Here is a 24,280-nt window from a genome sequence, read left to right as displayed (position 1 = left end):
CACACATCATGCATCACAGTGGTAACCCTGGTAACAATCACACATCATACTGGTAACACCATTAACCAACATATATCACACTGGTAACCATCCACATCACATTGATAACTCCGCCATCATGTGTAATAATCTCTGGGAGCGGAGTTATCTTCTGGGCACCTCCTCCTCAGAGCCCGGAAAACGCCATGTACATTAAGCAAATGAAAGATCATTTCTCCACGAGCAGGCGTCTGATATGAGACATCCAGGGATCGCCGTCCTCGGCCATCTATAACCTGTATGGCCATAGTATTCGTTACACAGGTCACATGTGGGGACAGATTCCCTCTAATGAATTATGCACAGAGACTACTGTAAATCCAAACATTTCTGTGCTCAGTAGGTTCAGCCACAACGATAACGCCTCAGGACAGAGATTATTTGCAGCTAACATCTTACTTCTTCCCAGCGAGCAAACTGCGGCCTGGACCAGCGTCATGTCGTGGTGGTGGAACTGGTGGGAGAAAAGCCACACGATGTGGGACGAGTCCGTACTCATCAACTGTCATCAGATCTCATCGAGCAATTACGGTAATAAACTTGTTAACCTCACAATCTGCAGATTGTGTATAACCCAATGTAAGATATCTCCACCCGTGTGAAAGTACGGGAGAAGTTGAATCCCCATCCACAGCTCATGTGCTAAATACCTCCTTGTACTCCAAGCTGGTAGTGAACAGATTACAATCTATCATGTATCCACAAACGCCGGGACAAGGTCCTGGATAAAAGAAGGTATTCCTCTATCTTCACCAATATGGAGAGATAAACATGACAGGGATTGACCCGTCTACCCTTACAGTCCTTACTCATAGGCGAGAAATGCCTCAGTCCCTGTCATCTGGTATTTTTCCATATTGTTTGCTTTTAACGTGTTGGTCAATCGAATACCTTCTTTTATCTAGGACAATGTCCTGGTATTTGTGGATTCATGATGTATTACTAATGAAGAGAGGTGGCCATGCACCAGCTATGATCTCCTGATGGACATTCTTGATTCTTTAGTTGACAAATTATGTAACATGGGATTGGGAGGATGGGTCCACGGAGACCCCACCTATGTACTTACCGGGGCCATGCTTTTATTAGATTACTGCATACTCTCCGGGTACTCATATCTGCACAGTCTAAACAGGAGATGACCTCCACTTGGAGGGTCTCGGGAGGGATATGGGGCAACATAACAGTGGAATGAAGTCGCTCCCCGAAAAGTGGAAATGTAAGTGATTGACTGCTGGCCATGTTTCACAGACAGGCGCTGTACGTCTCCAGAGCATACTTCAACATTGTGCTCATCGACAAGTACGGGGTGGACCGGGAACGATACATGCAACCTGTGACTTCCGATGAGATATTCACCTTCATCGATACGTACTTACTGAACCCTCGTGAGCTCGCCCAGCTGGAGGCCAACAAGGAGAACTGTGACTGACGACATCACTGCTGCTAGGACAAAAACGGCCGTAATCCCAGAAGAGATGGAAATCCATGCCAGTTTGTCTGTTTTTGATACAATATTTATTAAATAAATCGAATATAGGAACAAAAACTTCAAATTTTATTGATTTCTATAACTATATTGTGTGGTATCAGATGAAGAATAGGACGTTTCTGGAAATGTGCCTCCTTTTTACTCCACACCACGACACACAGAGCAGTAGGTTCCTTGTTATGGCTGGTGCTAAATATCCCTGTAGAATCACCTGATAGATGACTGAAGAATTAAATATTGATGACCCTAGACTGAGGGAGCTCCATGCATCTCCTCATCCTCGCTCCATGGTGGCGGGGCCTTTGTTTCATCCCTTGCTCCATTGGCAACCTAATGTATTACCTGACAGAATTTGGTTTGCAATATTACATAACCTATATGTGGTCAAAAATCATTCAATTAAATAGCTTGACGCACCCCACAAGAAAAAAGACCCCATATAGCAACATTGGTGGAAATGTAGAAAAAAGTTCCTTTACTCATTTAATATCATAACAGAAAAGACCTATTTAATAAAGGGACAGTAGAATTCTTGGTTCCTTCTCATTTTCGCGTTACAATGTTTTAGAAACTTCTGGAAGATGAGCGCCTTCCTTCTGCACATTTCTATATTATTGCTCCCTCTTTTTCCGCTTCCGAGTTCAGATTGTGATTGGGAAGGAGGCAGACGCCTCAGGCTGGAGGGCAGTACGACCCCTGGCAAAAATAATAAACTCACCACCCCCTTCAAGGATCGCCACCCAATGATCTCCACCTTCCGGAATATTCCCCTTTTATTGCCACCGTTCCAGTTGAACTCCTGCGGACTGTGACCTGTCGGCTGCTACAGTGTTTGCTGAAAAATTTAGTCTAGGAAGGCCTCGTTCTGGGCTCGTTCTGACTTACATTGAGAGCCTGTGACTTAGCTTCTGACTTCTGGCCATTGAGAAGCTATTGTTACAGGATGGCGCTGGAGCAGCTCTGAAAAATGGGGAAGATGCTAGAAAGGGGTATAACACAGGTGACATATTTAAAGCACCACTCCAGCTGTGAAAAACAAACATGCTGGAGTGGTTCTTTAACAGACTGAGACTTTAATAGGGGTTGCCTAGGACTTTTATATTATATTTAGGATAGGTCATCATTGGTGGGGATACGACTCAACACTCACCAATCAGCTTTTCCTGGTGATGGTCGGACATGCTGAGTTACAGGAACTGCACAGCACAACTCCGTCGATGGAATAGTGGCCATAGCCAGGTACTGCACATCTGCTCCCTATTCAAATCAATAGGGGTTAAATGTGCAGTACTCAGCCACAGCATATCCGGTCACTACAGGCACTGGGAACAGCTGATTGGCAGAGGTGCAGAGTGTCGCACCTGACCAATCAGATATTGATGACCTACCCTAGTAATAGGCCATCAACATAAAACTCCCAGACAACCCCTTTAGTAGTAAATCTGCAGCATCCAATAACTTGTGCATAGTACAGAAAATCCCTTTCTTGATACCAGACATTCTCCATTGTAGTCAGGACCGGAGCGCTCACAATACATCTCGCTGCGCTCAATGGTGACAGAAGGCTCCGCAAACCAGTACTAAATTTACCTTAAGGGTCTTTTCTGTGATGTAATAATTGCCCTAATTGTTTTTGGTTGGGCCCCGATTGTACACATGCCTTGTGATCGGGTGCTCTGAGGTTCAAGGATGTTGCTCATCTACACGACTACACGTTCTCCACCATCACATCGATCACGCGTCATTCCACATTGCATGCACGCTCAGTGAGACGCTCGCTATGTGCAACTTAAATATGTGAACTCATCCTTAGGCCACGGTCACACCAGCTGGGTTTTTTCCTATCCAGAGGATCAGGCCGATGATGCGATTCAGAGCCTCAGCAAAGGGTGATCTGATTTTCTCAGATGTGGAGAAGATGGGAAAACATTTCTCCACCTTCTTTCTGTCAGTCTGTGAAATTCACCCTACACTCGAATATCATCTGAGTGCAGTCCTTTTTTTTTTTTTTTTTTCAACCAACCCAATGATTTGCATGCCCAAGAGTGGTCCGATCTATGGATGCAAATTGTTCACGCTACCATTATTTCCTCAGACAGACTAGGTACAAGGAAAAAATTGTACATGTGCACAGTCCCATAGAATAACATTGGTCTGATCTGAAATTTTGTCATATTGCACTCAGACCAAAAAGTCAGCCGTCTGCACAAGTTCTAACTGTATCCGGCCTAGTATGGAACCTGAAGGAGCAGAGAATGAATTACAAGAAATAATCCCTGGAAAGTAGACTTGGGGATTGTCCCGACACGTCAGCCCTTCCCTATAGAGTATCAGATTGGATGTGCATATTTGTTTTTACAAAATTTACTCCACGTGTGGAAGTAAGTCAATGGCTGATTTGCAGTGGAATAAATTGCCGCAGTCTTGTTAAGTGAGGACATGAACTATGGAGATGGAGCCGGTGTATAAAGGGGTCTGCTGTCTGGCTTCACTCTGGCCTCTATGGATTACATGGTCACCTATTCAACTGAACTAGTCCTGTGTAATACTGCATCACTGCCCAGTATCAGCTGCTACAGGCCGATGTAACAGGAGCTAGACCCCAGCCCACTGGTGATCACTGCAGGTAAGGAAGGAATTGTCCCCTTTAACCCTTTTACAGTCAGAGACTTTGCGTGCGATGAATGGATGTACTTGTGACAGCACAAAGATGACGAGTGTTGTACAATAGGGAATCAGAGTCTACACCGATCACTCCCTGCACCAAATACAATTGTTCCAGTTTTGCTAAAATACAGAGTTGTAGAAAGCTGCAGGTGTAATCCAGTTTCTCCTGAACAATTTAAGATTACTTTGCCTTGGCCATTGTGGGTCGGAGCTGTAAGGAACCTTCTGCCCAGGAGCCGGGATACTGTTTCATCTTCATCCACAGACTAAGCTCTTCTCCTGTCGAGTCCATCCAATCTACAGGTTGTCCACTGTAGAAGCCTACATAGGAAAAGTATAAGAAATCATCAGCAGAATTCATAGGTACAGGGGCCCCCGATTCTGATTCCTCCACTGTCCCCTAATCCACACCCTAGAGAATGCCCAGGTTCAGCACAAACATCAATTACTCCAATTTTACTGTGACAAGGGGAGCCCAGCTCATAACGCCCATAAGGTGGGAGGACAAACTGGCTTGGTATATCTTAGTGTGCCCTAGTGTGGGGAAGACCCCTGGCTGATGTGGAAACACGTACCTCTTGTAATAAATTCTTATGGAGACATCACCTACCTGTCCCTCGCTCTCGGCAGCTCTTTTCTATCTGCTACGTGATGGTTCCTGGACAGGTCCATCACCTCCAGCAGCTGCTGCCGATTCCTGCCATCTCTGGCTTTGAAGCAGGGTTGTGCCTGGTATCTGCACATCCCACCACAAGGCCCATAAGCCCTGTCTGTCAGCCTTCACCTGCTTTCTTATTCTCATCCTGGGCTCATTAAAGGGTTTGGACACCTTTAGGAGCAATTTTTAGATTCCTTGGATGCAAGTGAACTTTGTGATCATAGGTGATAAGATGAGCCCAAAACAAGGAACATAAGAGTTTTAACTTCTGCTGTCAGAACAAGCTCACCAATTGATTTTCAGATAACTAATTCTGCAGAAGGGAAGGTTTCCTTCTCGTATGTGGAAAAAAACTGATTTTTATCAGGTTTGGTCCATGTGTCAATTCTTGTATGCAAAAGAAAAAGAAATGCAAAGCTTCTCCCACCATATTATTAATAATGGACACGGCTTGTATATGGATGGCCTTCTAGTGCCAGCCATCAGTTTTACAGACCCATAGACTTATATGGGTCATTTTGATCTGTGACTTAGAATAAAAATGGACATGAATCCATTACCGTTTTATGGCCACACGGTCCACAAATCATGAACATCTGAGCAGCACATAGAACATGTAACCACTGCAGTCTCTGAAAATGTGACATATGAATGGGGCCTACACATGGCTGAACGCATCATGAAGTCTGGAGGGTTTCTTGGCTCACCTGTCCCTGGGCCCAGTCTTACGCCTCCCAGAAAGTCATTGCTGGCCAGGGGCTCTCGGTCCCAGACAGTCAGTTCCAGACACGTGTTTTGTAGATCTTCCGGCTTAATCCCGCCATACACAAATGTGTGGTTGTAGTGCGGATTGAGGCTTTTCTTCATCACTGGCGTTTTTCTCTTGGTGTTTCTGCTTTTGATTGGCAGCAGGTAGCTAAGAAGAACAGAGACAGACACATCACTGGTCTCAGGTATGATATCTAGCCGCCATTGAACTGGTCTCCAGGGCGCTCGCCCGCATTCCTGATGGTTTTGCTCTATTTTCTGGCTATAAACATTACATGGATTAGACCCTTATTCTCTGGGCTTTTCCTCACTGAGCTCCACACCCAATTTTGTTTCCACAAGCAATGAAAATGATGAACCTCGGTACAAATATAGAGTGCGTCACAATTTGTAGCTTTTTAACGCTGCAAATATATTAATAAAACACAAATGTGACAAAGATCTGAAATGGTGACCATTTACTGACAAGTATCTTTCATGAAGATAAAAAGTGACTAAACACACAAGTGAAACTTCTCCCAACCACGCCATAAACATGTACACTCAGCAAAGTGGAGCATGCATCTTTATCTGAAAGGGGAAATTCAACACCCACACAAGGATGGAGTCTTGAGGCCTGCAAGCACATAAATGGCATCCTGCCCATTGTGACCTTGGCTGACTTTTGTTGGCCTTCTGGCCACATTTAGGCCTCTAATAGTGGGAGCAGGCATGCCAAGAATGAACTTTAAGGCACAGATCACTTCATTGGCAGTGAGAACACTCCCGAGGCCTTGCTGAATGAAAAGCTTTTTAATGAAGGCTGTAAAGAATTCTAGGGTTGTGGACATATTGTCACAGTTGTACAGACGCCATAGTCTCTTACCCCTTGACAAAGCTGTCTGATGTCCCGCCTGGCTTCACAGCAGTCAGGTTTTTAGCCTCTTTGATCCAAACCTGAAGTTCTCCTTCATCTGCTTTACCTGTAAAAATTGACATTTAAAGAAAGTTAAACAAAGAAAAAGCCAATGTGGCCTTCATGTCTGCCCAGCATTCATGTTGGTAGCCCTTAACATGACATGAGAGAAGAAATCAGTCATTTCATGGTAACTCACTTTTTCTCCTCTCACTACCTCCTGTGGACTTTGACGGTGGGATGTACCTTAACGACACAACCAACTCGCCTTTGTAAGATGAGGACGTGGCAGCATCCGATATGCCCTGAAAAATGTTACCAAAATGTGGAGAGGTTACAAAAATTACAATCAGCGAGACCTTCCAGATTAATGAGCTGCTAAAATAAAGTAATCCGTGACCTCAAGTAGCAGAAGTATGTTCATCTTGATGGCCTGGTCATGTTGATGTATTGACAGATGACATGAACATGTGTGCCTATACTGGGAGTGTGAATGGTTACAACAGCGCTGTCCTTCATGCAGTGGGGAATGACTGATCGTAATGTGGGATCATTTCTACGTGGCTGATAAATTGATTCCTTGAGCGGTCCATACCCATATGACGAAAGGCTGGAGCGCAATGGCGCTTTCAGTGCAGTTTCCATTGTTAGAAGTGTAGAAAGACCTATGTAATTCTAGATCCTTTATCCTGAAGAAATATGCAGGAAATCAAGTGTAGGAGAGAGCTGGTATGTCCTCTACACTGTACGCGTGTGTGTGTGTAACATGCGGTGAGTGTGGGGGTGTGTGTGTGTAACATGCGGTGAGTGTGGGGGTGTGTGTGCGTAACATGCGGTGAGCGTGGGGGTGTGCGTGCGTAACATGCGGTGAGCGTGGGGGTGTGCGTGCGTAACATGCGGTGAGCGTGTGGGTGAGCGTGCGCAACGTGCGGTGAGCGTGTGGGTGAGCGTGCGCAACGTGCGGTGAGCGTGTGGGTGAGCGTGCGCAACGTGCGGTGAGCGTGTGGGTGAGCGTGCGCAACGTGCGGTGAGCGTGTGTGCGCGCAACGTGCGGTGAGCGTGTGTGTGCGCGCAACGTGCGGTGAGCGTGTGTGCGCAACATATTGTGAGCGTGTGTGCGCGCAACGTGCGGCGAGCGTGTGTGTGCGCAACGTGCGGCGAGCGTGTGTGTGCGCAACATGTTGTGAGCGTGTGTGTGCGCAACGTGCGGTGAGCGTGTGTGTGCGCAACGTGCGGCGAGCGTGTGTGTGCGCAACGTGCGGCGAGCGTGTGTGTGCGCAACGTGCGGCGAGCGTGTGCGCAACATGTTGAGAGCGTGTGTGCGCGCAACGTGCGGCGAGCGTGTGTGTGCGCAACGTGCGGCGAGCGTGTGTGTGCGCAACGTGCGGCGAGCGTGTGTGTGCGCAACGTGCGGCGAGCGTGTGTGCGCGCAACGTGCGGCGAGCGTGTGTGTGCGCAACGTGCGGCGAGCGTGTGTGCGCAACGTGCGGCGAGCGTGTGTGCGCAACGTGCGGTGAGCGTGTGTGTGCGCGCAACATGCGGCGAGCGTGTGTGCGCAACATGTGAGTGTGTGTGCCGCAACGTGCGGCGAGCGTGTGTGTGCGCAACGTGCCGCGAGCGTGTGTGTGCGCAACATGTTGTGAGCGTGTGTGTGCGCAACGTGCGGCGAGCGTGTGTGTGCGCAACGTGCGGCGAGCGTGTGTGTGCACAACGTGCGGCGAGCGTGTGTGTGCGCAACGTGCGGCGAGCGTGTGTGTGCGCAACGTGTTGTGAGCGTGTGTGTGCGCAACGTGCGGCGAGCGTGTGTGCGCAACGTGCGGCGAGCGTGTGTGCGCGCAACGTGCGCGAGCGTGTGTGCGCGCAACGTGCGGCGAGCGTGTGTGCGCGCAACGTGCGCGAGCGTGTGTGCGCGCAACGTGCGCGAGCGTGTGTGCGCGCAACGTGCGCGAGCGTGTGTGTGCGCAACGTGCGGCGAGCGTGTGTGTGCGCAACGTGCGGCGAGCGTGAGTGCGCAACGTGCGGCGAGCGTGTGTGTGCGCAACGTGCGGCGAGCGTGTGTGTGCGCAACGTGCGCGAGCGTGTGTGTGCGCAACGTGCGGCGAGCGAGTGTGTGCGCAACGTGCGGCGAGCGTGTGCGCAACGTGCGGCGAGCGTGTGCGCAACGTGCGGCGAGCGTGTGCGCAACATGCGGTGTGTGTGTAACATGCGGTGTGTGTGTAACATGCGGTGAGTGTGTGTGTGTGTGTTTAACATGCGGTGAGTGTGTAACATGCGGTGTGTGTGTAACATGCGGTGAGTGTGTGTGTGTGTTTAACATGCGGTGAGTGTGTAACATGCGGTGTGTGTGTGTTTAACATCCAATTTAAAAATATTGGCACTGTCGATGAGTGATTGTAGGTGCAAACCCGTTGCCAATTTGCTCATTCACTGAGTAACTGGATCATTTATACCAGCAAAACATTCATAATTCTGAGCCGCACATCTCCGCCGATAACAAAATACAGGGCAAACATATCACCCACTGTTCTACTTGTGCAGAGGCCGGTAAACTGGCGCTGAACCACTTTAATACAATTGATTGATGCTGATTTAAGAGTCTAAAATCGACTCCTGTACATCTATTCTAGACATTTCTGTGTGATGGTGCAATATGTCACACAAAGTGCGGCCCTGGACAAACCCTGAGGCCATGTGCACACGGTGCGGATTCTGCTGCGGATCCGCAGCGGTTTTGGCTCTGCAGGTCCGCAGCAGATTTAGGTGTTTTGTACAGTACCATTGTTTTCAATGGTAAACTGAAAAACGCTGTGCACACGTTGCAGATTTTTCCGCGCAGATTTGCTGCGGGTTCAAATCCGCAGCATGCAAATTCTTTGTGCGGAATCCGCAGCAGTTTCACACCTTCTCCATTGTAGAGGTGTGAAACTGCAGGGCTAATCCGCAGGTAAACCAAATCCGCGTGGAAAAATCCGCAGCACCTTTCACTATGTTTGCACATAGCCTAACACCAGCACTGGTCAGAAGGAACGCTCATCTGCTGCACGGCTAATCATACTGATCCAACCAAGACACCAAACAGTACTCAGTCGTGTTTAAGTTTTATCAACGTTCAATCCATCAAAGATCTCTTTTTTTTGTGGGAAATATTTTTCTTCCACCGAGTACGGCTGGTGCAGGTAGCATGTATGGCGACTCCAACGGCCATTATCAGCTACAGTCTGCATGGCCATTTCCGTGTCATGGTCGTGCAAGTAGATGAACATTCATCCAAATATTTCCAGAAACTTTAGAAGTGTTCACTCAGTTTTCTAATCAAAGTAAATAGAGAAAATTACTTGGGCACAAGTGAACAGGTAAAATTCAATAAGGAGTGCCCAAGGTACAAATGCATCACAAACTATATACAGTGGGGAAATAAGTATTTGATCCATTGCTGACTTTTCAAGTTTTCCCACCTACAAAGAGAATGGAGACGTCTGCAATTTTTATTTGTAGGTACACTTCACCTGTGAGACACAGAATCTAAAAATAAAATCCAGAAAATCACATTGTAGGATTTTTACATCATTATTTTGCCTTTTATTGCATGAAATAAGTATTGGATCACCTACCAACCCGCAAGAATAATGGACCTCAAAGACCTGTTACTGTAGTTTTTCTTTCAGAAGCCCTCCTACTCTGCACTCATTACCTGTATTAATTGCATCTGTTTGAACTTGTTACCTGTATAAAAGACACCTGTCCACACAATCAATCACACTCCAACCTCTCCATCATGGCCAAGACCAAAGAGCTGTCTAAGGACACAAAGGACAAAAGTGTAGATCTGTGCAAGGCTGAAGTGGGCTACAGCAAGCATTGTGAATATTTCTTGGCTTGGGACTCCATGCAAGGTCTCAACTTGGGGTAAGGGGGGTAGTGGGGTAAGGATGACTCTGAGAAAGGTTAGGAATCCACCGAGAACTACATGGGAGGACCTGATCCAAGACCTGAATAGAGCTGGGACCACAGTCTCATACATTACCGCTAGTAATACACTATGCCGTCATGGATTAAAATTCTGCAGTGCATGCAAGGTCCTCCTGCTCATGCCAGCACATGTCCAGGCCCATTTGAAGTTATCCAATGACCATTTGGAGGAGGCATGGGAAATGGTCATGTGGTCAGATGAAACCAAAATAGAACTTTTTAGTACGAACTCAAATTGCTGTGTTTTGGAGGAAGAAGAAAGACGAGTACAACCCCAATAACACTGTGAAGCATGGTGGGGGAACACATCATACTTTGGGGGTACTTTGCTGCAAAGGGGAGAGGTCGACTGCACCTTGTTGAAGGGAGGATGGATGGGGTGATGAATCACAAGATTTTGGCCAACAATCTCCTTCCCTCAGAAAGAACATTGAAGATGGGCAGTGACTGGCTCTTGCAGCATGACAATGACACAGCCAATGGCTCTGTAAGATGCATTTCAAGGTCCTGGAGTGATAACACAAATGCATGTAATAGAAGTAGAAACCAAATGACTAAATAAATGAGATGCTTGATTTCATACAACTAATACCTGCATGGGAGTAAACCGAGTATAATTGACCATTCCACTTTACAACAATAACCATTCCAGGTGATTGGGTAATCTCAACAGCTTTTGAATAAAATCCTCCTGTCCAATAGACCATTAGATCGAGATAATATCTGATTAAACGAGTCCAGAAGGGGGCTGGGGAAGGGCACAGCCTAGGGGAAGCCCCCCATGACTGCTATGGGCGGGAAGTTTGAACTAAGTGTTGTGCCAGTTTGAAATGGTTGGCCGGGACGGGGGCCGGGGGAGGGGTTTAAGGTGGGGGCAGCCTGTATTAGGGAAAAAGTGCGGGAAAAACCGCACTCACCAGCCAGGAGCAGAGGAGAGAAGTCTCACCTGAAGCGATGGACGACGAGCAGCAACTTTTCGCCAGGCTGCAGGATGTGGCCAGGTCCAGGAGGGGAGGATGGCTACAGACCCAGCTTTCCTCCCTTCTCAGCGTTGCGGAGCAGGGAACCAGCCGGCGCGGAAGGAGGACCTGTCCCCCCGAAAGGCTGTCACCGGAGGTGTCAGCCCGCAGCAGGCGGCGGCTGCGGAGCCCCTCCAGGGACCCTGCGGGCGGCGCAACAGATGGGGCTGCATCCCCTCCCTGCGCCCGTCCCGGCAGGAATCCGCCCAGCCGGCCGGTCAACACGGGCGGCAAGCGTGGGGAAGCTGGACAGGAACAGCAGGCCGGACCGGAAGTGACGTCGCGGGCAGGAGCCGAAGAGTCGCGCAGCAGGGAGGAGAGTGAAGGCCGCGGCAGGCCCTCACAGCGGCGAGGCCGGCGCCGGGCAACACAGCGGCGGGAGGCAGGATCGAGGGCGCCCCCGGGGATGAGGACCGCTCGGGGGCGTCTGCCAGCCAGGGCGCCAGACGTGGCGTGGCGGGCAGGAGGGGGCGTTGCGGCAGCGCCCTGCCTGGCCCCACCGTCAGCAGAAGGACCGAAGGTGAGGCGGGCGGGAGGGTGCCGGATGCTGCCGCCCTGCCTTCCCCCACTGCAGTCCACAGCGTGAGAGCGGCGGTCGGGAGGGGGCAGCACGAGGACGCCCTGCCCGGTCCCAGCAGCATGTGGAGCCCCGACCGATTGGCGGACAGGAGGGGGCTCAGCGGGGACGCCCTGCCTGGTCCCAGCAGCACTTGGAGCCCGGACCGGTCGACGGGCGGGAGGCGGCTTAGCGCGGTCGCCTTGCCTGGCCCCTATCCAGCAGACGAGGCATCAGGCACCTGGGGGCATTTATCCGGGAGTCGCCCGGAGGGTGCTACGGACCGGCCAGTCGGGCATGGGTCCAGGGACTGTCACGGGTCCCGCTCAAGGGGGAGTTCTCGGGAGCGGCGGGTATCGCATGCTCGGGTCCCCCCTGGTGACGAGGAGGCCAGGGGCGCGGGCCTGGAGCAGCGGTGCCTGCATCAGGATCTTCGAGGACGTCAGGATTCCGGATTTCCAGCTGGCGGGGACACAGCACCCGCGCAGCTATGTGAGTATGGCTCCATGTCGTGTTTGTCGCCCGCAGGGGCTGTATTGCAGGATGATGGGGGCAGGCAGGGAGATGGTAGGGAGCGGATGGGGCGTAGTGGGCCTAGCGGGGCTGAGGTGCCGGGGCTAAGGGACATTTTGGCGAACATGTCGCAAATATTGAGGAGATTGGAGGGGGGGGTAATTGGGGAGGCAGCTCCGTCCCCAGCGGGGGCATGGATAGTGAGTCGCGGTTCGGGCACAGAGTCGGGTGGTGACGTGTTACGCGCGGTAGAATGCGATGAAGGAGCTGCGGCAGGAGTATCTGTTTCAGTGCAGACGGAAACGGATAAGGGGGATAGGATAAAACTGGACGATAGGGCTAAGGGAGAGGTTTATGTGTGCTTTGAGGGGCCGCTGGGGGCCCATTTAAAGAAAGAAGTGAAGGAGAAGATTTGGCGGGACGAATATGTGGAGATATTTTCATTGCTGCCGTTGGAAAAGTTTAACCTGGATAAGGGGAAGAAGGACGATAGTAAAAAAGAGGAGGAAGAAAAGAGGAGGTGGCGTCTGATCCCGCAGACTTTTGTGAATTGGATGCAGGCATTCGCTATTTTGGCTAGTGTCATAGGGGAGAAGTCTCCGGATAATTGTTCTGGCCTTTTTTGTTATTTAGATGCTATCGGGGAGGCGCATCGTATTTATGGGGGCCAGGCGTGGCTGCGATACGACGAGCAGTTTAGGCAGAGGAAGGCGGTACGGCCGGAGATAAAGTGGGATCAAAAGGATATCGGGCTGTGGCTGAAGGTGATGGCCCCAGTGAGGTATGGGCAGTCCTTTCACGGGAGCGGGGGCAGCAGCAGTCAGCAAGCAGGTCAGGGTAGCAGTGCTCAGGCAACCCAGGGAGGAAGAGAGAAGTCGGGAGCGTGCTGGCAATTTAATGACGGGTAGTGCAAGTACGGGGCGGGCTGCATGTTCAAGCACGTGTGCTCCCACTGCAACGGTAGCTGACACGGCGCTTCCAAATGTTTTAAGAAAGGGAAAGGAAAGCCAAATGTGGGTGCCGGTCAAGGGGGAGAGCCCGGTGAGGGTTCAAGAGATGGCCCCCTTTCTAAGTAGGTACCCGGCTTGGGCAGAGGCCAGCGTGCTTTTGAATGGTTTTGTTGACGGTTTCAGGATTCCACCTCCTGGCCATGTGGTTCCTTTTTCTGTTAAAAATTTGCGGTCGGCGATAATGCATGCGTAGGTAGTAGATGAGAAGTTAAAAAAGGAAGTGGATTTGGGCAGGATGGCCGGTCCGTTCCCCACGGCTCCTGTTGCGGGCGTGATTGTTTCCCCGTTGGGGGTTGTGCCTAAGAGGGAGCCGAATAAGTTTCGTTTGATTCAGCATTTGTCTTATCCAAAAGGCTTGTCAGTTAATGACGGTATCGATAGGGAGTTGTGTTCTGTGGAGTATACCTCTTTTGATACGGCGGTTAAGTGGGTGCGACGTTATGGGTCAGGGGCTTTGTTGGCAAAGACAGACATTGAGTCCGCTTTTCGGTTACTACCGGTTCATGCAGATAGTATCCCGCTGCTGGGATGTTTTTGGAGGGGGAATTTCTACCTCGATAGGTGTTTGCCGATGGGTTGCGCAATTTCTTGTTCCTTGTTTGAGACGTTTAGCACTTTTCTGGAGTGGGTGGTGAGGGATGTTACAGGAATGCAGTCGATCATTCATTATCTGGATGATTTTCTTTTTATTGGCCCCCCGGATTCGCCGTTGTGTAGGAACGCGTTGGCAGGCATGGTTTGGGTGGCGGAGCATTTTGGGGTGCCGCTGGCATCTGAGAAGACGGAAGGCCCTAAGGCTGTTATAAGTTTTTTGGGCATAGTTGTCGATTCGGAGAGGATGGAGTGTCGGTTACCAGAGGACAAGTTGGCATTGTTGAAACAGGAGGTAGACAGGATTTCGAAGTTGCGCAAAGTGACCCTCAAGGAATTACAATCCCTATTGGGGAGATTGAACTTTGCCTGCAGGATCATGCCTATGGGTCGAATTTTTTCTCGTCGTTTGGCTAGCGCGACGGCGGGAGTGAAGGCTCCGCACCATTACGTTCGCTTGACGAAGGAGCATAGGGACGATTTGATGGTTTGGCATCGGTTTTTGCGGAATTACAATGGGCGGTCGCTGATGCAGGAGGAGACATTGAGCAATTTTGATTTTGAAATATTTACGGATGCAGCAGGCGGCTTTGGTTACGGCGCCTACTGTAAGGGTAGGTGGAGTGTGGGGCGGTGGCCTCAGGAGTGGAAGTTGTTGGGCCTTACCAAAAACTTGGCACTATTGGAGCTGTTTCCTATCGTGGTAGCTGTTTTGGTGTGGGGTCCCATGTTCGAAAATAGGAGAGTGCGCTTTCATTGCGACAACGCGAGTGTTGTAGCGGTCATTAACAGTTTGTCGGCCTCCTCTCCCCCCGTAGTTAGATTGGTTAGGGTTTTGGTTCTTCGCTGTCTGAATCTGAACGCGGGGATTTCTGCAGTGCATGTGCCCGGGGTTACGAATTCAATAGCAGACTCTTTGTCTCGTTTTCAGTGGGGCCGTTTTCGAGAATTGGCGCCAGGAGCGGATGCCACGGGCGTGGAATGCCCTTCCTTTCTGTGGAAGGTGATTACGGAAGAGCAGGAAGACTGATTCGGGAATCCTTATCGCAGCAGACATGGTCGGCCTACGATTCTTCGTGGCGAGTATGGCAGAGCTGGTTGGCAGAGTGGGGTGGAGTCGAAAGTGATGAGGATAGGATGTTGGCGGTATTGTTTTTGATTGGGAAGGCAGCTGACAGCGGTTGGTCTGCTGCTAAGGTAAACAAGTTTGTAGCGGGTTTAGCTTTCGGTTTCAAGTTGCAAGGGGTGGGGGACGTTACGAAGAGCTTCTTAGTGAGTCAGGCGTTAAAAGGGTTTCGGAGGGGTAACAAGGCCGGGGACAAACGAAGGCCTATTTCGTTTAGTACGTTGGAAGGCTTAGGCAGAGTCCTTGGGGGCATTTGCACGTCAGTTTTTGAGTTGGCCCTGTTTCAGCTGGCTTTTTCTTTGGCCTTTTTTGGGGCAATGCGCATTGGCGAGGTGGTGTCAGGCAGCAGGGTTTCGGCGGGAGGGGTGTTGGCAGAAGATGTGGAATTTTGGGCGGGGGGCATTGTTTTTTGGATTCGGCGTTCAAAAACTGATCAACAGGGTAGGGGCAGACGTGTAGTTTTGGGGCGAGTTGTTGGGGCATTAATGTGCCCTAGTGGCTGTTTGGAAGCATATTGGGGCGTATGGGCGGGTAGGACGGGTCCTCTCTTGTGCCATGCGGACGGCACCTATTTGTCTCGGTTCCAGTTCATTGCGGTTTTGAAGAAGGGATTGGTAGAGTTGGGCCTTCCCCAGGACATGTATGGGTCTCATTCATTTAGAATTGGTGCTGCGACTGAAGCGGACAGCCTTGGGTTGGGGGCTGATGCGATTAGGAGAATTGGCAGGTGGCAGTCGGATCGGTATTTACTGTATGTTCGGCGTTAGCTGCGTGGTTTGCATGTCCTCAATGTGTTTCCTATATTCTGTTGTGTTTTTTCCAGGTGGCGACCCCTTTCTTGCCTGGATATTCGGACACTCTTACGTTTATTGGGGTGCGCTACGAGCCGACGCGAGGCCAGATGGTAGGCAATTGGGCTTTGGGAGGGAGCAGGTGCTGGTCCGTTGGTTGGGTTTCCGAGGAATGGTATGGAGCAGGGTGCTCCTTGAGTTAACCAAGTCCGCTCGCTTGGATAGAACCCCCGACATTATTGTTTTCCATGTGGGGGGCAATGATTTAGGGGTCAGGCCGGTGAGAGAATTAATTAGGGACATACGTTCCGATTTTTTGAGGTTGTGGACATCGTTCCCGAACGTGGTGACGGTATGGTCAGATGTGGTACCCAGACAGAGGTGGAGGCAAGCGAGATCGTTGAAAGGGATTAACAGGGCAAGAGTGAAATTGAATCGCGCGGTGTCGGCGTTTGTGTCCAGGAACGGGGGCATTAGTGTTCGTCACTTTGAGTTGGAGACAGGTGCCGGTAATTTTTGGTTGGCCGATGGGGTTCATTTAAATTCTATTGGTATTGATTTATGGGCACTGTCAATACAGGAGGGGATCGAGAGGGCCTTGGTGGTTTTGGGGCACTCACGAGCCTGAGGTGGTCAGGGCTGTTCGTGGTTGGCGGGGGGTGGGGTTCTTGGAGTTGACGGTGATTGGTCGGGGAAGGATTCGGAAGTAACATTCCCGACAGTTTAAAATGGTATGGGGGATCTGGCTTTTGGGTATGGGCTCTGGACGGGGTTTTACCTCGGGAGCTATGGTGGTTGGTCTCCCAGAAGGGGAGTTACGGTGCCCTCGAGCTGGGCTGGACGGCTGGGGGTAACATGGTGGAAATAAGTTTATAGCCAGATCTTTCTAGCTCCAAGAACCCTCCCCTCATAATTTTGAATTATTTAATGTTTATTGTTAATGTTTGTTAATAAAATTGGCCGCTGTGGCCAAAATTATCCAAAGAATTTAAATTGTACCGTGTCTTATTCTCAGGAGAAAGGAAAGAGGGGGATGATAGGAGGCGGTGAGGTATCGAGGAGAAGGTAAAACTGAAGTCGCCATATGCGGTCAAGAAGGGGGCTGGGGAAGGGCACAGCCTAGGGGAAGCCCCCCATGACTGCTATGGGCGGGAAGTTTGAACTAAGTGTTGTGCCAGTTTGAAATGGTTGGCCGGGACGGGGGCCGGGGGAGGGGTTTAAGGTGGGGGCAGCCTGTATTAGGGAAAAAGTGCGGGAAAAACCGCACTCACCAGCCAGGAGCAGAGGAGAGAAGTCCCACCCACCCTCCCTGTTTTGGGTAGCATGTTGGGGGCTGCTAGGGGATGTACGTTTTATAAAAAAAAAAAAAAAAAAAAAAAAAAAAGGGGTGATCGGTATATAGATTCTTGTCAGGGTCTATACGAGGCGTCGTTGTTGCTGTTGTCACAGTGGCTGTGGGGCGGGGGGTGGGGTTCTTGGAGTTGACGGTGATTGGTCGGGGAAGGATTCGGAAGTAACATTCCCGACAGTTTAAAATGGTATGGGGGATCTGGCTTTTGGGTATGGGCTCTGGACGGGGTTTTACCTCGGGAGCTATGGTGGTTGGTCTCCCAGAAGGGGAGTTACGGTGCCCTCGAGCTGGGCTGGACGGCTGGGGGTAACATGGTGGAAATAAGTTTATAGCCAGATCTTTCTAGCTCCAAGAACCCTCCCCTCATAATTTTGAATTATTTAATGTTTATTGTTAATGTTTGTTAATAAAATTGGCCGCTGTGGCCAAAATTATCCAAAGAATTTAAATTGTACCGTGTCTTATTCTCAGGAGAAAGGAAAGAGGGGGATGATAGGAGGCGGTGAGGTATCGAGGAGAAGGTAAAACTGAAGTCGCCATATGCGGTCATGTAGAAAACAAGGTGAAAGTAATGCGGTCCGGGCCGTGAAGCGTTCCATAGAAGAATTCCGGGAGGCAGTTGCACACGACGTCACCTGTTAACCACGGATCGATGAATGGACCAAAAATCCTATACCATTTGGAAACCTGTTTTCCTTCCTCAGGGATTACTGTGGTTCATGGGTAGCTGACATATGTAGTTGCCTTTATTAACCCCTTGTGGACTGGAAGCTTTTATTTGAAAGCAAGAAGTTCCATTTCACTGTTGAAGCCTTTTGTGCCCAAAGTGTCTATTTCAAAAATCCATCCGCTTTCGGTATGTGACATTTGTTTTACATAATGTCCACCCCTATTTTCTTTCACCATTTGAAAACCTCAAATAGATGGATCTTCAACCTGTTCTTTATGCTTATTTGCATAAATGTCTAGACAGCTGGTGTACCGCAAACGTATTTTTTACACTACGTATATGATCCCCAATGCCTTTAACCCCTTAGACCCTTTACTCCCAAGGGTGGTTTGCACGTTCGTGACCGGGCCAATTTTTACAATTCTGACCACTGTCCCTTTAAGAGGTAATAACTCTGGAACGCTTCCATGGATCCTGGTGATTCTGACACTGTTTTCTCATGACCTTTTGTACTTCATGTTAGTGGTAAAATTTCATTGATATAACTTGCGTTTGTGAGAAAAACGGAAATTTGGCGAAAATTTCGAAATTTTCCAACTTTGAATTTTTATACCCTTAAATCACAGAGATATGGCACACAAAAAACTTAAGTAGCATTTCCTACATGTTTACTTTACATCAGCACAATTTTGGAACCAAAATTTTTTTTGTTAGGAAGTTATAAGGGTTAAAGTTCACCAGCAATTTCTCATTTTTACAACACCAAATTAGATGTGGTCCCTAAAAAAAATGAAGTCACTTTGAGGGGTCTATATTATATAAAATGCCCAAAAGTGACACGATTCTAAAAACTGCTCCCCTGACAGTACTCAAAACCACATTCAAGAAGTTTATTAACCCTTCAGGTGCTTCACAGGAATTTTTTGAATGTTTAAAAAAAATGAACATTTAACTTTTTTTCACAAAAAAAATTACTTCAGATCCAATTGTTTTTATTTTACCAAGGGTAACAGGAAAAATTGGATTGCAAAGGTTATTGTGCAATTTGTCCTGAGTACGCTGATACCTGATATGTGGGGGGAACCAGTGTTTCTGCGCATGGCAGAGCTCGAAAGGGAAGGAGCGCCGTTTGACTTTTTCAACGCAAAATTTGCTGGAATTGAGATTGGATGCCATGTCACGTTTGGAGAGCCCCTGATGTACCTAAACAGTGGAAACCCCCCACAAGTAACCCCATTTTGGAAACTAGACCCCCCCAAGGAACTTATCTAGATATGTGGTGAGAACTTTGAACCCCCAAGGGCTTCACAGAAGTTTATTACAGCCGTACAATTAAAAAAATCAATAAACTTCTGTGAAGCCCTTGGGGGTTCAAAGTTCTCACCACATATCTAGATAAGTTTGCTGATGATGATGTATAGTGGCTCGTTTTTTGTGGAACAAGATGATGTTTTTAGCGGTACCATGTTTATTTATATTCGTCTTTTTGGTCACGTGTTATTGCACTTTTTGTACGGCGGTATGATGATAAAGCATTGTTTTTTGCCTTTTTTTGAAGGGGTTCTAAAGGGGTTAACTAGTGGGACAGTTTTATAGGCTGGTTGTCATGGATATGGCGATACTAAATATGTATACTTTTGTTTGTTTGTTTTTCTATTTACAATAAAAAGAATTGGGGATTTTTTTTTACATTTATTTAGGAATTTTTTATTATTCTTACACATGATTTTTTTTTTTTTTTTTTACACTTTATTATATTGTCCCGGGGGGGGGGGGGGGGGGGACATTACAATAAAAGTGTCAGATCGTTGATCTGACACTGTGCACAGTATCTGACAGGCGCTGCAGAGGCTCTCTCACTGCCTGCTCTCAGCAGGTACTGAGGAAGTCGCCTCCCTGCAGGACCCAGAAAGCCCTCGCGGCCATATTGGATCCAGGGGCCTGGAGGGAAGAGACCCTCAGAGCAGCGCAAGCACATCGCGCTGCTCCGAGGGTCTTAGGGAAGCTCCCTGCGCGATTCTTCCCTGTGCCCTCGGTACACTGTGATCATGTTTGATCGCAGTGTGACGGGGGTTAATATGCCGGGGGTGGTGCCGGGTGAAAGCTGTGATAATTAGCTGACAACCCGCCGCGATTAGCGGCGCTCCCCCCGTGAGCGCCGCTGATCTTGTGTGACGTACTATTCCGTCCATGGGACTTAAGTCCCAGGTCACATGAACGGAATAGTACGTCCAATGTAAGGAAGGGGTTAATTACCAGGAGTATTTTTGGTTTTGCATTTTCATTTTTTGCTCCCCTTCTTCCCAGAGCCATAACTTTTTTATTTTTCCATCAATATGGCCATGTTAGGGCTTGTTTTCTGTGGGACAAGTTGTACTTTTCAATGACACCATTGGTTTTACCATGTCGTGTAACCAAAAACGGGGAAAAAATTCCAAGTGCGGTGAAATTGCAATCACACACTTGTTTTTTGTTTGGCTTTTTTACTAGGTTAATTAAATACTAAAATTGACCTGCCCTTATGATTCTCCAGGTCATTACAAGTTTATAGACAAAAAAAAAAAAAAAAATGTCTAGGTTCTTTTTTTAACCAAGTGGTGAAAAAATTTCCACAGCTTGTAAAAAAAAAAAAAAAAAAGTTACAATTTTCTCATAGCATCTCCATTTTTTGGGATCTGGGGTTGGGTGAGGGCTTATTTTTTGCATGCTCATTACTGATGAGAGAGTATACTCGTAACTCGAGATTTCCCAAGCATGCTTGGGTGATCTCCGAGTATTTGGATGTGCTGGAGATTTAGTTTCCAGCCTGAATATATGTGGGGATTACCTGTTTGTTAGGGAATCCACACATTTATTCAGGCTGTCCAGAAGCCACAAATCATGCAGCTACAGTGACAGAAACTAAATCTCCGAGCACGCCAAAATACTCGGAGATCACCGAGCGTGCTCAGGAAATCTCGAGTAACAAGTATACTCGCTCATCACTAGCGACGATCTTCCGTTTTTATTGATACAATTTTGGTGCAGATATGATCTTTTGATCGCCTGCGGTAACCTTACGGAGTTCACCACAGTTCACAGCTGGCGCCTCACACAGAGGTTACCGTGAGAACTGCTGGCTGTGACCTGCGGTAACCTTAATGACGTCATGGCTCGTCACTGCTGCTGGTTCTCGCACAACTCTGTGTTTCGGTGGCGGTGATGAGCAGACACACTACTAATACTCATCACAGCCTCGGGGATCGTCGTGGGGTGTACATATTATGGATTTACGGTGAATTTCTTTTGCTAATAATTGTCTAAAAGAGGGTAATTGTCACGGAGTACCTTTTACAGTTAAAGGACTTTTTCCTGTTTGTGTGTTTATTTCTTTTAACTACTAGGTTAGTAATATGGATGTCTGACAGACACCTCTATTACTAACACTTGGGCTTTATGTCAGCGGACATTACACAGCTGATAGCAAGCCAAAAACCATTACCCCTATTGTTGCCACACCAGGGCATCGGGAAGAGGCGAGACTACACACCAGAACTGGCACATCTAATAGAGGTGTCATTTCTAGCGTGGCTGAGGGCTGGTGTTATTAGTCTGGGAAGGGGCAAATATCCATAGCCCCTTCCCAGACTATTAATATCAGCCAGGAGGTGTCTGCTTACCCTTTGCTGCTATTAAAAAAAAAAATCTCAAGCAATTTTTGTATTAATTCAGTGCCACATGAAAGGCAATAAAGGATACTAGTTGATTATATGAAAGGGACTTCTGATATTAAATACGGTATCTACAGGACATTTATCTTATTTATTCTATCTGATTACTTTATTAGTTTGTAAACTAGCTTTAAATGACAGAGAATTAGGCTATGTTCACACATTGCATTTTGGCGGCGAGTTTTTTTGTGCAACTTTAACCCCTTCCTGACATGAGACGTACTATCCCGTCCACGGTACCCGGGCCCGTATGACCGGGGACGGGATAGTACGTCTACCGCGATCAGCGGCGCCCACGTGGTGAGCGCCGCTGATCGCGGCCGGGTGTCAGCTGATTATCACAGCTGACACCCGGCACAATGTGTCAGGGGCGGTCACGGACCGCCCCCGACACATTAACCCCTTGCACACCGCGATCAAACGCGATCGCGGTGTCCAGGGAGTTAAAGGGAAGCATTGGCAGGGAGGGGGCTCCCTCCGTGCTTCCCTGAGCCCCCCACGGCAGCGCAATGTGCAGCGCTGCTGCGGGGGACTCCTATCCTCCAGGCCCCCGAATCCAAGATGGCGACGGGGGCCTTCGGGGGCCTGGGGAAGCTGGCTTCCTCAGTGCCTGCAAAGCGCAGGCATGAGGAAGCCTTGTGCACTGCCTGTGACAGATTGCTGATCTGTCACAGTGATCTGTGATGTGACAGATCAGCGATCTGTCACAGGACAGTGATGTCCCACCTGGGACTATGTAATAAAGTAAAAAAAAATTAAAAAAAAAAAGTGTAAAAATAAATTTAAAAAAATCGCCAAATAAATTAGTAAAAAAAAAAAAAAATATTCCCCAATAAATTCATTTTTTGAAAATAATAAAAAAAAAAAACAATAAATGTACACATATTAGGTATCGCCGCGTCCGTAACGACCTGCCCTATAAAACTGTCCCATTAGTTAACCCCTTTAGCGAACCCCTTAAAAAATAAAAATAAAAAACGAAGCAAAAAATAATGATTTATTATCATACCGCCAAACAAAAAGTGCAATAACGCGAGATCAAAAAGACGCATATAAATATCCATGGTACCGCTGAAAACGTCATCTTGTCCCGCAAAAAACAAGCCGCCACACAGCATCATCAGCGAAAAAATAAAAAAGTTATAACTCGCAGAATAAAGCGATGCAAAAATAATTATTTTTTATATAAAATAGTTTTCATTGCATAAAACCGACAAAAACATAAAAAAACGACCTAAATGAGGTATCGCTGTAACCGTACTGACCCGAAGAATAAAAGCGCTTTATCAATTTTACCGCACGCGGAACGGTGTAAACGCACCCCCCCAAAAGAAATTCATGAAACGCTGGTTTTTGTTCATTCTGCGTCCCAAAAATCGGAATAAAAAGCGATCAAAAAATTTCACGTGCCCAAAAATGGTACCAATAAAAACGTCAACTCGTCCCGCAAAAAATAAGACCTCACATGACTCAGTGGGTCAAAATACGGAAAAATTATAGCTCTCAATATGTGGTGATGCAAAAACTATTTTTACAATAAAAAGCGTCTTTTAGCGTGCGACAGCCGCCAAACATAAAAACCGCCATAAATAGTAAATCAAACCCCCCGTTATCACCCCTTTAGTTAGGGAAAAATAATAAAATAAAAAAAATGTATTTATTTCCATTTTTCCATTAGGGTTAGGGCTAGGGTTAGGGCTAGGGGTGTGTTGGGGTAGGGTTAGGGTTAGGGCTAGGGCTAGGGTTAGGGTTAGGGTTAGGGCTAGGGCTAGGGCTAGGGTTAGGGCTAGGGTTAGGGGCGTGTTGGGGTTCGGGTTGGAGTTAGAATTGGGGGTTTCCACTGTTTGGGCACATCAGGGGCTCTCCAAATGCAACATGGCGTCTGATCTCAATTCCAGCCAATTCTGAGTTGAAAAAGTCAAATGGTGCTCCTTCCCTTCCAAGCTCTGCTATGCGCCCAAACAGTGTTTTACCCCCTCATGTAGGGTATCAGCCTACTCAGGACAAATTGCAAAACAATTTTTGGGGTCCAATTTCTCCTGTTACCTTTAGGAAAATAAAAAATTGGGGGCAAAAATATCATTTTTGTGGAAAAAAAATGATTTTTTTATTTTCACGTCCGAGTGTTATAAACTTCTGTGAAGCACTTGGGGGTTCAAAGTGCTCACCACACATCTAGATAAGTTCCGTGGGGGGTCTAGTGTCCAAAATGGGGTCACTTGTGGGGAGTTTCAATAGTTTAGGTACATCAGGGGCTCTCCAAACGCACATGACAACCGCAGACCATTCCATCAAAGTCTGCGTTCCAAAACGTCACTGCTTCCCTTCCGAGCCCCGACGTGTGTCCATACAGTAGTTTTCTCCCACATATGGGGTGTCAGCGTACTCAGGACAAATTGGACAACAACTTTTGGGGTCCAATTTCTCCTGGTACCCTTGGGAAAATAAAAAAAAT

The 24,280-nt window shown here is 48.1% G+C and overlaps 2 protein-coding genes across 6 annotated transcripts in view; one reads left to right on the top strand and one right to left on the bottom strand.

Moving 5' to 3' along the window:
• The window catches only part of SRPX2 (sushi repeat containing protein X-linked 2), a 112,200-nt gene extending 110,729 nt beyond the window's left edge, over positions 1–1,471 (top strand). For 3 of the 4 annotated variants that reach the window (XM_073589832.1, XM_073589830.1, XM_073589831.1), the window contains 2 exons: positions 449–570; positions 1,291–1,471. In XM_073589832.1, coding sequence (XP_073445933.1) covers positions 449–570; positions 1,291–1,471 — 303 coding nt within the window. The remainder of the gene's footprint in view (positions 1–448; positions 571–1,290) is intronic. The other variant, XR_012234867.1, reaches the window with a different exon arrangement.
• A 512-nt stretch (positions 1,472–1,983) lies between these two features.
• Positions 1,984–24,280, bottom strand: part of SYTL4 (synaptotagmin like 4) — a 146,715-nt gene continuing 124,418 nt past the window's right edge. For both annotated transcript variants that reach the window (XM_073589828.1, XM_073589829.1), the window contains 4 exons: positions 6,719–6,824; positions 6,490–6,586; positions 5,564–5,772; positions 1,984–4,519 (listed from right to left, as the gene is read on the bottom strand). In XM_073589828.1, coding sequence (XP_073445929.1) covers positions 4,380–4,519; positions 5,564–5,772; positions 6,490–6,586; positions 6,719–6,824 — 552 coding nt within the window. In that variant the 3' untranslated portion in view covers positions 1,984–4,379. The remainder of the gene's footprint in view (positions 4,520–5,563; positions 5,773–6,489; positions 6,587–6,718; positions 6,825–24,280) is intronic.

Source organism: Dendrobates tinctorius, unplaced genomic scaffold (genome assembly GCF_039654945.1).
Source record: "Dendrobates tinctorius isolate UK_male_01 unplaced genomic scaffold, ASM3965494v1 ptg000114l, whole genome shotgun sequence".
NCBI classification, from domain to species: domain Eukaryota; kingdom Metazoa; phylum Chordata; class Amphibia; order Anura; family Dendrobatidae; genus Dendrobates; species Dendrobates tinctorius.
Note: the sequence above shows the minus strand (reverse complement) of the source record. Positions and strands in the feature narration are given on the sequence as shown.